The 17063-nt window shown below is 34.9% G+C and overlaps 1 protein-coding gene across 12 annotated transcripts in view; it reads right to left on the bottom strand.

The window, feature by feature from the left end:
* Positions 1 to 17063, bottom strand: part of PPFIA2 (PTPRF interacting protein alpha 2) — a 479171-nt gene that overhangs the window by 131534 nt on the left and 330574 nt on the right. For all 12 annotated transcript variants that reach the window (XM_057557043.1, XM_057557042.1, XM_057557045.1 and 9 more), the window contains one exon: positions 16432 to 16548. In XM_057557043.1, coding sequence (XP_057413026.1) covers positions 16432 to 16548 — 117 coding nt within the window. The remainder of the gene's footprint in view (positions 1 to 16431; positions 16549 to 17063) is intronic.

Below are 17063 nucleotides of genomic sequence, written 5' to 3'. Positions count from 1 at the left end.
AATAATAAATAATTTTTCACACTGCTTTTTAAGTGATGAGAGTGCCTCTTGAGTGTACAGAATAGAGGGCATTTAAATTGCTATATTAACATAACTTAATAATTGATTTCTCCCTTGGATAGATATTTCTTGACAAGCTATTCCAGAGGATTTAGGAGCTATGTTAATGATAAATTTTTAGAGTTCGATGGTGCTGCCCATGTGGAATGAATATTTGGTTGACCTTTTTCATTTTCCTCAGGATCTATTACACTTGGCAGTACACAATTTTCCCCCAGACTTACTGAGATATAGCTGACATATAACATTGTGTAAGTTTAAGGTGTATAAAGTGATGATTTGATGTATATATACATTGTGAAATGATCACCACAATAAGGTTAGTTAACACAGCCATCACCTCACATGGTTACCATTTTTATTTTGTAGTGAGAACATTTGAGATCCACTCTCGTAGCAACTTTCAAATACACAATACAGTGTTGTTAACTATAGTCACTATGGCAGCTGATAATTTAAACTTTATTATGAACATATTTCTGAACTTGACTTGTACATTTTTGACACCTCCCTGTCCATGTTTTTCATGACTAAAACATAAGTCTTGGATTCTCTCCTAATGAATTTCAAAAAGCTCTTTTTTTCTTTTATGCATTTTACTTCTCATGGTTTATTAATCTTTCTAGAGAAAATAGAAAAAGATGCTAAAGAGTGGAAATTAGGAATTTATCTTACTATTAATTCAGATATTAGAGGCACAGATATACTTAAAATTCATCAGCATTTAAGGGGTAAACAATAAGCAGTTCCATTTCATTTTTGAAAATAGTTCTATGAAATTTTATGGTTAGAGATGAATTATTGATTGTCTGGTCAAAGAAGTTACACTAAGATTTTCAATCATTAACATAAATATCCAGCACCAATAATTCTTCAGCAGATATGAAGAAATCCTTAAAACAGGAAAGTAATAAAATATATTTCATTCTGTGAGGAAAAGAGAAATGTAGCACTAAAGAAATGTAGAACAAAGAATAAAGAAAAAAAAAACCCCAGATCCATAAAAAGGAAGTGTTCATAGGCATAAAAATAATAAGTTACAAAAATTAGAGCTGATAGTTCATGGCAAATTCCATGCGAGTCATCAATGTATTAGGATGAAAGAAATATACATAACAGAATGAAAGATGGAACCAGTCAGGGATTCCATAGGCTATAAGTCTGTATGTGGACTATATGAGTAAATCTGAGACCAGGCCTTGACCAAAGAAGGGACTTGGAAGACTTCAGTCAATCTGATATCCTAGCAAATATTTCCTTTTATTCCAAGAGATCATTGTACACCTCATTTTACTTCAAATTCTCAAATTTGGATTTGCCTCCAAATCCCCATATAAGACTGTCTCTTTCATTAGAATAATGACAAATTATAATAATAGCTAACATTTATTGAGTACTTACCCAAGAACTTATAGCTAAAATTTTTTCTGGCTCTAAGCTTTCATTTGTAACAATTACTCCATTTCCCTAACATTATTAAGTTCTGACTAAGTGTCAGGTACTGTTCCACATGCATTATGTGCATAAACTCTTTAATCCCTGTAACAACCTTTTGGATACAGAAAAGGAAATTGAAGCACAGAATGTATTTTGCTTAAGGTCACACTACTAAAAAATCATAAGATTAAGATTTGAATGAAGGCATTCCAGTTTCATATTCCTAGGAGTCTGTACTTTCTCTTTATCTACCCCTCTCCTTTCTTCCTTCTTTTGTCAATTTTCTCTCTCTTTCTTTTTTTGTTCATTCTCTCTTGTTCATTTATCATTTCATTTATCCATTCATTAAATCTACTTATTGTTTCATTTATTCATTCATTCAATCACCAAAACTCTGTTTAGCTTCTACCATATGCCAGACACTAGGTTGGGTGCTCAGAATATGAAGACTCCTGCTTAAATGCAGCATAATGTGGGAAAAAAGAATAAACCAAATAAAGCAACCGATTAACCAAATTCATAAGGACCAGATAGCAATTCAGCACTGGGGATTCCTAATGCTTCAAGGCTATGGCTTTTGGGCATTTGCTTACACTGTTTTTGTTAATCTCCATATTGCTTTTAGCTCTCAAAAATCAGACCTGACTTCAGGTTTCAAATCTTGTCCAACAAATAACAACATTTTGCCTTTGATTTGAAATTCTCCAGCACAGAATTCACAGCTGTTCCTTCTAATTCCACAATGACTCCTTAAGTCTGTTTCATTATATGTAAATCATTTATTTACAATCCCTGTCAACCTAGAGCCTATAACAAAGCAGAACTAATATTTGTATTCCACATCAGTTATTCTCAACCATTAGAATCCTTGGAAGAAATGAATAAAAATATAGAATGGAAACCACTCTAGACCATATCCAAGGGTGGGGTCCAGACATATAATTGTTTTTAAATCTCCCTAAGTAATTGCAATGTTTAGTTGAGATTAAGAACCACAGGTCTATATTATCCAGGTACTTTACTAATAACTGTATCTAATTTATTCATCAAACCTAAAAAACTGGCATAAAGAGGAAAAGCTTCAAAGTAATAAAATAATAAAATTGTTGGTGAAATAAATGTAATAAAAGATGTGATAATAGACCCAAGAATATTAGACTCTAGAATCAACTAATTATTTTTTAATGTAATATTTCAAACGGGACGACTTGACTTTATCTCTTATTTCTGAAAGATGAGAAGAAACAAACCTCTATAATAGAATTGACTAAATGTTGCCCTGCTTGGAAGGTTTCTAGACCAGATGATTTCTTTTTTTTTTTTTTTTAATAAATGTATTTATTTTTATTTATTAATTTTTGGCCGCATTGGGTCTTCGTTGAGGTGCGCGGGCTTCTCATTGCGGTGGCTTCTCTTTTTGCGGAGCACGGGCTCTAGGCACGCAGGCTCAGTAGTTGTGGTACACGGGCTTAGTTGCTCTGCGGCATGTGGGATCTTCCTGGACCAGGGCTCGAACCCGTGTCCCCTACATTGGCAGGCAGATTCTTAACCACTGAGCCACCAGGGGAGCCCCCCAGATGATTTCTTATAGTTACTTCTCCATTAATAATTTTACTGTTAAACACTGAGATATGCAAACTCATTATGATACAGTAGTAAATTCCTGATAATTTTATTCAATTAAAATATCCAGCAATAGATCTTTGCTTGTCGGTTCTTAGTTTAATGTGATCAATAGTGTTTTGTTAATAAGTATAAAACAGATTTATTATCTTTACAGAAATTCTAGGCCACTTTTTAATTTCCACTGAATTTAAGAATCTTTTCATCTGAGGAATTTCTGTTATTCTGAAGTTCTTATAATGCTTAAACTAGAATACACATCCTTCACTAGCTGATGTATGTGGCTTAATAGACATATACTTCATTTTTATAGTGTCTTAAATCTAAATAAAAGATGAGAAATTTCTAGTCAATTGTTGCCATGATCAATGTTAATAACACTCAGAAATATAAAAAGTAGCTATTTCTCATATTACAACATGAAATAAAAATATTGAATTATTAATGTGGAAAAACATTCATCTGTAAAATTCTTAATCTATATAATTAGAAGATATAAGGAGATGAAGTGTGCATAAGGAGTTTTTTTGTTTGTTATTGTTTTTTATTTTTGTTTTCAATTGAAAGCCTTCAAATGTTTCTTTGTTCAGCTATAGAATACAGAAGTAACACTGAAGAGGATCTTTCTAGCTGGAAGAATTACTAAGCAGTCCTTTTAGATATGTAAATATAAGAAAAGTATACACCCCTGTCCCAGAGGAAGAATATTTAGTGGAGCCTTGATAAATGATTTCTTCCACAGTGTTTTGATGGGGCGGGGTGGTGGGGGGAGGGGGTTTGCACAATTAGCATGAAACCTCCGGAGGGAGAGGAAAAGAGAGACGATCTTTTTTTTTTTTTTTTAACATCTTTATTGGAGTATAATTGCTTTACAATGGTGTTTTAGTTTCTGCTTTATAACAAAGTGAATCAGTTATACATATACATATATCCCTCCCTCCCACCCTCCCTATCCCACCCCTCTAGGTGGTCACAAAGCACCAAGCTGATCTCCCTGTGCTATGTGGCTGCTTCCCACTAGCTATCTATTTTACATTTGGTAGTGTATATATGTCCGTGCCACTCTCTCACTTCGTCCCAGCTTACCCTTCTCACTCCCGGTGTCCTCAAGTCCATTCTCTAGTAGGTCTGTGTCTTTATTCCCATCTTGCCCCTAGGTTCTTCATGACCATTTCTTTTCTTTTCTTTTTTTCTTAGATTCCACATATATGTGTTAGCATACAGTATTTGTTTTTCTCTTTCTGACTGACTTCACTCTGTATGACAGACTCTAGGTCCATCCACCTCACTACAAATAACTCAATTTCGTTTCTTTTTAATGGCTGAGTAATATTCCATTGTATATATATGTGCCACATCTTCTTTATCCATTCATCTGTTGATGGACACTTAGGTTGCTTCCATGTCATCCACCTCACTACAAATAACTCAATTTCGTTTCTTTTTATGGCTGAGTAATATTCCATTGTATATATGTGCCACATCTTCTTTATCCATTCATCTGTTGATGGACACTTAGGTTGCTTCCATGTCCTGGCTATTGTAAATAGAGCTGCAATGTTTGAATTATGGTTTTCTCAGGGTATATGTCCAGTAGTGGGATTGCTGGGTCGTATGGTAGTTCTATTTTTAGTTTTTTAAGGAACCTCCATACTGTTCTCCATAGTGGCTGTATCAATTTACATTCCCACCAACAGTGCAAGAGGGTTCCCTTTCCTCCATACCCTCTCCAGCATTTATTGTTTGTAGATTTTTTGATGATGGCCATTCTGACTGCTGTGAGATGATATCTCATTGTAGTTTTGATTTGCATTTCTCTAATGATTAATGATGTTGAGAGACTTTCAATTGCTCTCCGTTTAATTGTGAAGTTCAGTGTTATTTCAAATTCTCTCACAGACTAAGACAATTGACTAGATCAGAAAGGGCTCCAAGAGATCACAAGGAGAATTTACCACGAGGGAAGTAAGAGTTTGGACTGAGACCTGAGTTCACTATCCAATGTCAGCAGGTTCCAGCTTGGTGTGTGGCTAAGACTGGAAAAACCTTCCTGGCTCAGTCACCTTGATGCATTTGGGAACTTAAGTGTGAAACTAAGCCTCAGTCTGATATAACTTGGAGAAAGGAAAACCTCTGAAGAACCACTCAGTTAGGGAATGACACTACTGTTAGTGGAACTTCAAAACCAGGCCAGTGATTGGTATGGAATGGTTTCATTTAGCTTGTATGTCAGTGGGTTATTGTAATAGTACCTGGGTGGCATTTCATTTTGAGGGGTCACCGATTTTGAAGTGATACTTTAAAGACTATAAAGTCAAGCATACCATTCTGACCTACACTATTCTACACTGTATTGAACCAATATATAAGAAATAAAATCTAACAATCTGCCATACCTCTATGTGAAAAATTAAACAATTTTATAGAGGAACATAAAACAATACACAAATAAATGGAGACTTAAAACATATTACAGATGGCAAGACAATATATCATAGAGGTGACTATTCTCCCCAAATTAATTAATTTATTTAAGCAATTTCAGTGAAAATATCAATAGGGTTTTAAAATGGGAATTCAAAAGCTGATATTATAATTAAACTCTAAGGATCAAGGTTTAATGTTATAATAGTTAAAATAGTGTGGTATTTATTTATTTAACATATTCTTATTAAGGGCTTACCATGTGCCACGAGCTGTTCTAGGCACCTAAGCTTCACCAGGAATAAAACAGATTTTAACCCTCATGGAGTTTATTCTTAGCTGGGGTGACAGACTATAAATTATAGACATTATAAATAAATGAATTATACTTTATATTAGAATATTAGAATATATTGATGACATTTGAACAAAGGCTTGATGGAAGTGAGGATAGCCACACAGATATCTGGAAGAAGGGCATTCTAGACAGAAGGAAGAGCAAGTCAAAAGTCAACAGGAGGCCAGTGTGGCTGGGGTGATGGTAGAGATGAAGTCATAAAATGAGGAAAGTCAAATCATGCAGAGCCTTGTGTAAATGGGAAACATTTGCAGTTTTGAGCATATGATTGACACGTTCAGATTTATGTTTTAAAGTATCACTCTGATTCATGTCGTGTTAAAAATGGACAATAAGGGCCCACAAGAGAAGCAGAGAGACTTGGAAGGAGGTGATTACAATAATCTAGGTGAGAGATGATAGTGGTTTAGAGCAGAGTGCTTAGTGGAAGTGGTGAGAAGTGGCAGATTCTGGATATATTTTGAAAGTAGAGCAAATAGAATTTCTTTACAGTTTGATGTGGGATGTGAGACACAGGGAGGACTTGAGGATAGCTCCAAATTCTTTACATTGAACAACTGGAAAGGTGAGATTTCCATCATTTGAGATGGAGAAGATGCAGGGAGTTTTGGAGCGGAATATCAAAAGGTAAGGTTTTTGACATTTTAAGTTTCAGTACCTTTTAGATACACATGTGGAGATGATAGATGTTCAATAGGCAGTTGGATATATATATACTTGGTTGTAGGGTCTGTAGAGGTAAAGATTTGTAAGTCATTAGCATATGGACAGCATTTAAGGCTATGAGGCTGATTGAAATCACTGACAGAAAAGATGGAGAACCGAGCCCTGGGTCACCTCAACATTAAGAATTCAAGAAGAAAACAGGCAATATAGCCAATATTTTATAGTAACTCTAAATGGAGTATAATCTATAAAAATACTGAACTACTATGTTGTACACCTAAAACTAATATAATATTGTAAATCAACTATACTTTAATAAACAAACAAACAAACAACTAAATATTAGAGCAAGGTCTGACCTTGAGAATGTAAACTTTCTGGAATTTGAAAAAATCTTGGAAAGTATATAGGAGTTTCCATTGGATGGGGATAGGCGTTTAAAACAAATTTAATGTAACTCTCAGGACAAAATAATCTCTCACTGGACATAAAGTACCTATCTAGATGCTTAAAAAAAGAAGTCAGGAAGAAGAATATGATCCAAGGAAAGAGACTGAGACAGAGCCACTGGTGAGGGAAGAGAAAAACAGAGTGAAGTTTCCTATACTGCAAGTGAAAAATAAAGGCAAATCTAATAAAAAAAAAAAAAAAGGTGAACAACTATGACATCAACTCAAGAAGGGCTGAGAATTGGCCACTGTATTTAGCAATATAAAATTAGTGATGATGGTAACAGGAGAGGTTTCTGTGTAGTGGTGGAGCAAAGACCTTCCTGGAATAGGTTTACAAAGAAAGCAAAGAAAGCAACTAGGGAGAGTGAGTAGATGACCCTTTCAAAGAGCTTTGCTGCACAGGGGAGTAGAAAATAGAGCAATAGCTGATGCTATAAGTAGGACCAAAAGAGAATTTCTTTTAAGTTGGAAGAACTTTGTATGTTATAGGAATGGGATGGATGAAGAAAAAAACTGATGGCAAAGGAGAGCACAGTAAGAGTCGCTGGAGAAGTACACTTGACTAGATGATTGTGGAGACATCACATGGTGTAACTCACGGGTGTAACAAAGTTTTCTTTGTCTAAGGTTTTTTGTTGTTTTTTTAAAAATTGTTTTTAAAGACTCATGCTCAGTCTAATAAGCTCTTTCATGCTTTTAGACATCTGGACAGATTTAAGACTTTGCTTAAAGTAAATACTCTTATATTTTGAAATCCATGAAATCAGGTAGTTTATATGCTACCTTTTTCACCCATGTTCACTTTTAATATTTGTATACTTGTTACACTATTTATCTCAGCTCATCCTGATCACAAGCTATCTGACTTTGAGCCAGTAATCTTTGCTCTACAAACATCACAGGGTTATTACAGGAATCCAATAAAACAACTATGTAAAAGTACTTTTGGAAAATGTAAAGGGCTTTATACAAGTTATTTATCTTGTTCTCATTGGCATGTAGCCCTTTTGTTAATGAGGTTTACAGACAGCTTTGAAGAACAGTCTGCCTATCTTTAAAAGGCCAGAGCCAGCATTAAGGAATATTTTTCAGAATACTCATTTTGGCACGTGCAATCCTCCTGCAGATAAAGGGAATTTCTGGTCATACAAGTTTAGGAAACACTGTGTACTATGTTTCCCCTTGGGCAATTTTAATAAATTTTAATAAATACTACAGTAAAGATAACAGTTCAAAATTGTATAGCATAATATATATTAATATTCTTGTCCTGAGAAATCTCTTTTTTGGGGGGAGTGGGTTCTGAAAAACATCCATTAAATTTCTGGGGAACTCGTGCTTCATGAGAAATGTTAAGATGGATAAACTCTACCAAAGTGAAAAATAAAATTAGGCCAATTGCAGAACATCTGAATGATAGACTTAAAAATTCTCCTGGATTGGCTTAAAGATCAGACAAAGCAATGAAGAGGGAAGGAAAAGTATTTGTTCTTCTCTATATCTCTATAAGAAAGCAGAGTCCCTGTCACAGACTAGACACTCAAATTATGCCAATAGGACAGAGATAAATGAACAAACTTTCTGTCAAACTCTTGTGAATCACTCAGACTTTTAAGGTCTGAAACTATCCTACTTCAGCAAAAAATTGTTTTTTCTGCTTCTCTCGAATCTGGGCTAATAATATAAATGATACTAAATTTGTTATTAAAGATGGAGGAGTCAATTCCACTTTCACTTCCCATCTATTAAAAGTATAGTGAAAGGGGCTTCCCTGGTGGCGCAGTGGTTGAGAGTCTGCCTGCCAATGCAGGGGACACGGGTTCGAGCCCTGGTCTGGGAAGATCCCACATGCCGCGGAGCAACTAGGCCCGTGAGCCACAACTACTGAGCCTGCGCGTCTGGAGCCTGTGCTCTGCAACAAGAGAGGCCGTGACGGTGACAGGCCCGCGCACCGCGATGAAGAGTGGCCTCGCTCGCCGCAACTAGAGAAAGCCCTCGCACAGAAACGAAGACCCAACACAGCCAAAAATAAATAAATAGATAAATAAATAAATTAAAAAAAAAAAGTATAGTGAAAGCATAAAAATCCAGTCACTGCATTCAGAGAGAGATTTGTTTTGAACTTAGTAAGTTTCCATACAACATTAGAAGATTTTTACTTCTTATTTTTGCCATTGTATATAAAAGATGACTTTTGGTCATAATCTTCCTAGCCTATAAAATTGATACTCAACTCCTATAAAATTGATACAGTCTAACTTCCTGTGCATATGGATGAACCATGAAATAGCCTAACCTTGCCTCTTCTGGGCCCTTTTCTAGCCAATCGTAGTCCTCTAGGCCACTCCTGCCTCATATATCGAGGGCTATACTTGGACCTTCTTTTTGTTAGGAGGTGTGCCAATCCCAAAATAGCAAATTCATAAACCCCATAGTTCTGTTTCATTTCATTGCTTGAAAATTCAATTGATGAATTAAAAGAGAAGTATACACTATTATCATGTCATTATGAGAAATTAGATCACTACACAGGGGATCAACACACAGAAGAAAATATTCTGTTAGGGCTATTCAGACGTAAAAAAATTCAAATGATAATTATCTTTGATACAGAGAAGAAATTGGGGCTTAATCAATAATGCATAAAATAAGCCACAATTAACAAAGAACTGAATTTTTGGATGAACAGTTACTGCCAGTAGTTGACATGGAGTGAAGAAGGCATAAAAATGGGCAAAATACAGTTAATAACTGGACACATCCCTATGGATGAGGGCTTTCAGCTGGAACATAGCAGAGATCTTTGAAAGAATAGCATTTGTGATAAATGGTATCTTACAGTATTTTTAAATAGATATGTGGTATATTCATAAGCCAAACATTTAAACATACAGCTAACAGGTTTGTATGAGACTATGTAGAATCTGTATATTGTGGTATTTCATAACATGGCACGATAGCATGAGGAAATAAAGGTCTTTTGTCATTACTGAGGTGCATATTGCTCACAAAGGTATATCAACTTTTTCTAAGTGCCCATTTTTGTCCTTGGTGGTTCAGTCTAAAACAGCCTTGTATCACTAAAAATCCACAAAACCCTTACTTTTGGTAAAAGCACATCCCATATTTCATCTTTTATAAAACTTCAGCTCAGTGTCCTTCATGTACAGAATGCAACCATTAGACAATTACTAGATTTTCTGATCTCAGAATTATTCTTGCCACCGATTCTTCATTTTGTTTTACATGTTTTTGGCCAAGTTCTTCTGCCTATCTGGCATGAATTAAAGAAGTGAAAAAATGCAAACAAAAATCTATTTCTGATTTTATATTTCTTCAGCCTGCACATTTACATATTACCCAACTATTATGTTGCATTTTATTAATTTAAAGAACAGTCACAAATTAATGTCAAATTCTAAGAAGAGAGAATAACAAGGGCAACACTTTTGAAAAGGGGAGCATCAGCTCGGTTCATGCAGAGTACCTAAGTTCAAAGTGGGGTGACAAGCAGAGAAGCTTGAGAGGTGAGAAGAGGCCAGCCAGTTTGTAAAGGACCTCCCATGACGTGTGAAGGATGTGTTGTTGTGTGATCACTGGAAAGATCAGCCACCCTTAGCTCTGGGAAGAACTACGGTAATTCCTCAGTCACTAATGAACAAAAAAATATCAAAATGCATTGCATATAGTAAAGTGTAACTATTGTTTTGTGAAACTTCAGTTTCAGTTTTACACCCACATGCACACAGATGTATACATATACATGCACACATATGTGCGTGCGCAGTAAAATGTTGCAACTAAATCATATTTCTCACAGTGGGTAGCAGATGGGTCCTTAGTGTGTGTGGAGCCCAAGGCAAAAGAGCAAAGAGAGGCCTACATGCCATAACTCCAAATATGTAACAATTATACATCAAGCTAACAAACTGTCAAATAAAAATATGTCCTACTATCTTCCTTGAAATAATACCTTCACACTGGCTTTTAGGCCAGAATGAATAATTCTCAGACTCCTTGAAGTTCCACACCGGAACTTAGTTACCCAGATATGGCCCTGGACTGTAGCCTGCTCTCCTTCTCTTCTCAGCCTCAGCTCCTTCCAGAATACTGGTCTGTTTTACCTGTGTATATGTGGATACCTCAGTCAGCGCTTTCAAACTCCGTGGGACCCAAAAAACAGGCATCCCTTGGCCTCTTCTTAGGTCCAGGGATGGGTGCACCGGAGGGCGGGCAGGGACAGATGTTGCTCCTAGAAACAAGCTCATACAGGCCCTGAAGGCTAAGGTCTGTGTGGTCAGAAAGTCTGGGCTGCCAGGAACTTGGCGTGTGGTCAAAAAGGGGTGCTGGTGTGGCTCACACCTGTGCAATTTCCCCTGGTCCCACGGACTCTTCATCCTTAGGGAGAGGCACAGAGGGCCAGAGATAGACCTGCTAAATTGTGGACCCCTCTTGCCCAGGTTTAAAAGCCATACTCATAGTAGTTAAAAATTTTAAATGCCACTGCCTTGGAGCATCTGTTCAGAGTAAAAAAATATAACAGAGATTTTTGGGAAAAAAAGTAAAGAATTAAAAAAAAATCATACTCAAGTAGAATAAAATAATCAACTCTAGACAAATAAATATGTGTAATTATGAAAGACTAAAAGATCAGAAAAAAATAAGGTTGGATTAGAATGAATTTTCAAAAATCAATAATAACACCTAGAGAAAGCATCCTGGCATGAAGGAACATGAGAGTACAAAGGAGGTGAGAAGACCGGGATTCTCGTCCTGCTCTGGACAAATAAGTCATTTAGTTTTTCTAAGTAGGCATCAATTTCATTGTCCGTAAAATTAAGAAAAGGAAAAAAAGTCTCTAACTGCTTCAGAAGTCTTATATGTGAAAAAATGATAAATGGACATAAAATTGTAGTGCAAATGATTTTTTAAAAAGTATCTAATCAGGATGCTTCCATGTTTAAAACACTTCTATGTTTTCCCATTGCTCTGAAAATAAAATTGGACTCCTTATTACAGGCGACAAGAACTTAAATGATCTGGCCCCTGCTCACTGCCCCTGTGTGCCCTGTCTCCTGCTTCTCCCTCTCCTGACAACTAGACTATGTTACCCTGCCATCCTTTCTTCCCAAGAATGTGCCCAAGAAGCTCTTTCCCACTGTCGGTGCATTTGCACTTAGTGTTTCCTTTGTTTCAAAAACTCTAAGCTTTTCCATTGACTCTCTGTACTCTTTTGGGTTCCGGTTCAAACTCCACCTCCTGAAAAGCCCTTCAGTGCCATGTCTACTTATCCTCCCCACCCACCTCGCACCTGCCCTTTGATCACATTCACTCCCTTTTACATGTATGTGTTTATTGTCTGTGCCCTCATCTGCCCTATTCATTAGCGTCCCAACCACCCAGAACGGGACAAATTTCCCAGCACTTCAATAAGGTCACCGCTAAATATTTATTGAAAAATTAATGACCATGAGTACACAGTATTAATAAATATTATAACCATACTGTTTATTGCTTGCAATCAATGTGTCAAGAATTTTGTCATTCATAGTCAGTGTTTCTATTCTTTACAACGAAGCTACAAGTTAGGCATGACGATTTACCTGTAACTGATACTCAGGGAGGTTACAGAGTAAGGACACCCAGGTAGTTATTGGCAGAGATGGGATTTGAATCCAGGTCTACTGACTTCAAACAAGTCACTGTTCCACACTGCCTCTCTGACACTTCCTGTCACAATTAATGTATCCCTCCTTTAAACTCTAGTATCATTTTTGATACCACTTTATTCATCAGGTTTTGCAATATTAATTTGGGCAGATTATTTTCACTGCATATTATTTTCACTTTTGCAAATTTTACAGGGAATGTCTTCTGAATCTCAACCACTGCCTAACATACTACTTACCCACATTACCTAGCAAACATTTGCAGCTGGAAAAAATAATTGGAAGTACAGAATATATGAGCCAGGAGCATTACTATCTCTTTTACAAATGAAGCACGTTTATTAAAATTTCTTTTTCACAAGTTAACTCCCCTCTGGAAAGCAAGAGGAAGAAAGTTATGGATCCTAGTCCTGAACTTTTAATGAGGTAAAATTTAGTGTTCTGAAAATTTTTTTATTATCCTGTGGATAATTATGCTCTTCTAGAACACCTGATTAAATCCATGGTGCACAGAAACAAAATTATTTCAGTTAAGCTTATTTTTTCTTTTCATTTTTGTTTTCAAAATGTTGGTAATAATTACACAACTTTTCTATGAGTAATAGGCTTGTTTCGGAGTGTGCTTTTATGAGACTATTTTTATCAACTATTTTGTCAAAAGAGTTTTCAAGCCACGGCCGTAAAACCTCTCCTGTTGGCTAATAACCCACCCTGACTATGTAATTTAAGTAACTTTACTGCCCTAAACAAACAAAGGGCGATCCTTGTGACTAGGATTCGCAAGTCACTTTCTGACAGGTGCTGTGGAGCTGTGGACAATAGTTTCATGTTTCCTCCCAACAAGCCCTGTGCAGTTTATACACTAATACTACAGTCATCCTATGCTGATAACCTTCGCTACATAGACACTCCCCAAAATAATATTCTCTTTTCCTTTGTTTTAATATACCTTTTAAACACTTGTTACTGAAAAATTAAGTGTTAGGATTTAAATTACAATCCTATAACACTTGTTATTCAATGGTATTAACATACCTTAAATAATCCTGTTAAAGGGGATAATTTCAAAAAGATGATTTATAATGTTCAGGTGCATAATTTAGCAGTATTTATAAAGGTATTTAGCAGTATTTATAAAGCAGTATTTACTTATGATAAAAATAATAATTAGGATATTATTTCAGCTTTTATCAAAAAATGTCAGCAGTTAGAAGATGAATAAGTTCTGGGGATCTAATGTACAGCATGGTGACTATAGTTAATATTGTATACTTGAAAGTTGTTAAGAAAGTAAATTTTAAATGTTCTCACCACACACACACACACACACACACACACACGATGATGAATGAATTAACTAATCTTATCATGGTAATCATTTTACAATATATACTTATACAAAATCATCACACTGTATACCTTAACTTTACACAATCTGTAGAGCAAACCATCACATTGCACACCTGAAACTTATATAATCTTATATGTCAATTATATCTCAATAAAGTTGAAAACAAAGGAAATATCAGGCAAAGAAATATGATATAAATAAAACTTTTAAAGTACTTTCTTGAATCATCTCAGGAGTAATATGAATTAAAGCACAGTTTATTTATTTTTAAAATTAAAAAAATATATGACATATATTTTAGGATTACATTGCAGGATAGGGGCATGATATTTTTAAAAATACTAGTATATCATTATTTCAAAGCATTTGGAAATCACTCTTCCTACAATATTGGGAAATTTAAAATAAGTATGCCGAAAATCACAATGTTTAAAAATCTTTAGTTAACATCTATAAAAAAGTGTGAGTGAGTTAGCAATGGCACAGAATTTCTCTTCTACACTGGCTGAAATGCCTTCACCCAGAACTGGAAGGCAAAGAAAGTTAAAGACAAGTACTTTAGGTCTTCAAATACTCAGAATCCTCCACATATATACCACTATCTGTTGAGTCCAATAGAGACAAACATCATTTATTCATAGGTCCTCATCCTAATTCTGTAATCAGTTTCTGAAAATTAATCTGACATGAATTGTCTTATATTCTATAATGCCTAAATATTTAGGGGTTATATCTTAAAAAAAATAATATTTGAAAAAAACTACATGTATGAGTACCCCACTCCCCAGAAGTACTAGAGGAATGCTTTAAGCACCAAATGGTTTGTTAGCTAATAGACAAGATCTTAAGTTCTTTATGCTTTTGAAAGCATATTTGTTTAATTTTAGTCCAGATTAGCATAATATGGCATCACTATATTTTGAAGACTTCTAAGAAAAAGACTAGATGACCATAAAGTCCATTTTCATACTCAAACCAATGTCATTCTGTAATTCTCTGGGGAAAGGTATAGCACTGTATTACTGATGACATAATTAAAATGAAACAGTAATAGTAAAATGACATGTTAGTTTCCTAAACTGAGGATTGTGTGCAAATGCCCTATTCTAAAGAGCTTGGTGGTTTATTTACTGAATTAATGTCAGTTTAATTATCTGAAGAAAAGAGGAATAAGTTTTATTCAAATTTGAAATATAGCTCATGAAATCTAGCTGTCAGATTGTAGCTTATTGTTAATACCTAGCTTAAGATTTCTATACAATACATGGATAAAGGCTAAAATAGTAAAGCCTTTAATGAAGAGTTGTTTGCTTCTCAGCCACCAGAATTGATGGCGGTCTCAGGAAATGTCTGGTTGACTTGGCTTCTTTTGCTTTTACAGTTGAAGGAGGAAACATAAGAAGCTCCTCCATTTGTTTCAACTGGAAAAATGAGGAAGTGCTCAATTTATTTTATGATAAGAAGTCTAGTGCTATTTGTTTTGTGGTACGGTCACTTGCTTCTTAATCGCTATGTTTTAAAACCTCCTGATATTCACAATGACACCAATTTAGCTACCTGATTTATGAGGTCTGGATGATTAAGGAGCTCAAGCATCCAGAGCTATAACTTGCAAATATCCAGGAGATGGTCTGAGCCTCATGCGCAGGATGTGCAAATGCCTATGTCATCTTAATCTGATTCCAGACCTACCAGCAACTGACCTTCTTTCTCTTGTGCTGGGAACAAGTGGTTCAGCACAGAAAAGCGCCAAACAGACTGTTGGTTTCCTTGGCCTGGGTCTATGCCCCACCCGAAAGGAAAATCAATTCCTTCTAAAATACAGTAAAAGTCTAATGACTTCAGATATCTTTTTATGTAATTTCTCATTAACTGGAGTACTGCTGTGGTCTTATCAAACACATGGAAAATAATAAGGCAAATAAGATATTATAAAAAAATTTTTGCAGTGATAAGCCATAGATTAGTCACGAATTGTACATAATACCACTTATAAATCAAAATTATTGTTACTGTACTTTAAACAGTCCTGGATATAGATTATTAATATATCTATAGAGATATATAGATATATTTAGATATTTATTCAATTTATAATTTATTCAATTATAGATATGTTCAAACAGATATGTAATTAAATTCTTTTTAAGAGAATCAAGTTAATAGCAAGTAATGAAAAATTCAAATATATATATGTGCATAAACCCATACATATTTTTGAGAGAATCAAATTAGGAGCAATTAATGATAAAGGAAATAATACTGCACTTTTGATCAACAAGTCAAAACACAGTAATGTTTATTACATGAATGACACAAATATTTCATACTCCTGTCAAATGATACAGCAAGTAAACACTTCCATGTAAGAGCATGTCATATGTGTCATACCTTTTCATGGACTTTCTGGCCAGGTTCCATCCCTTCAAGATGTTCTGACTCTGTGGATCCCTCACTTGATGCCATTTTCCTTTGTATATGAACATTTTGTTCACGCAAGGCAACAATCTGCAAAATAAAAGCACTATGCCTTTAAAATCTAAGATAGAGCATGAAATATAAGAAAACTGAGTTTACTTGAATGTGGCTAAGAACTAATGAATACAAACAAATAGTCAGAAAATAAACATTAAATTTTACTCATATTATTAGTTCAAAAATATTTCTAAGATTTAGGTTAGCATTTCAAATAACATTTATAATATTTATAGGAATGTGAAATTAAGAAAATATTTTCTAGTTGGAAAATGTATCTATCTAGTTTGAAATGTTTTTAAATCAGTGGCATGACCCATGTGTTATTAATTCAGAAATTACTTTTTAATTTAACTTATGAAATATAATAAAATTTGTATTAGTCTGAATTTTTAAAGTATGAAAGAAAGATAAATCAGAAAATTGACAACTAAAGACTAATTGTGAGCACATTCATCTTCCCTAAGAGAGCACATCTGCAATTTTAAAACAAGCAAATAAATAAGCTAGACTTAAACAATTTGTGCCACTATCATGAGCACTTAGAA

The sequence above is a fragment of the Balaenoptera acutorostrata genome, chromosome 11 (assembly GCF_949987535.1).
Source record: "Balaenoptera acutorostrata chromosome 11, mBalAcu1.1, whole genome shotgun sequence".
NCBI lineage: Eukaryota > Metazoa > Chordata > Mammalia > Artiodactyla > Balaenopteridae > Balaenoptera > Balaenoptera acutorostrata.
Note: the sequence above shows the minus strand (reverse complement) of the source record. Positions and strands in the feature narration are given on the sequence as shown.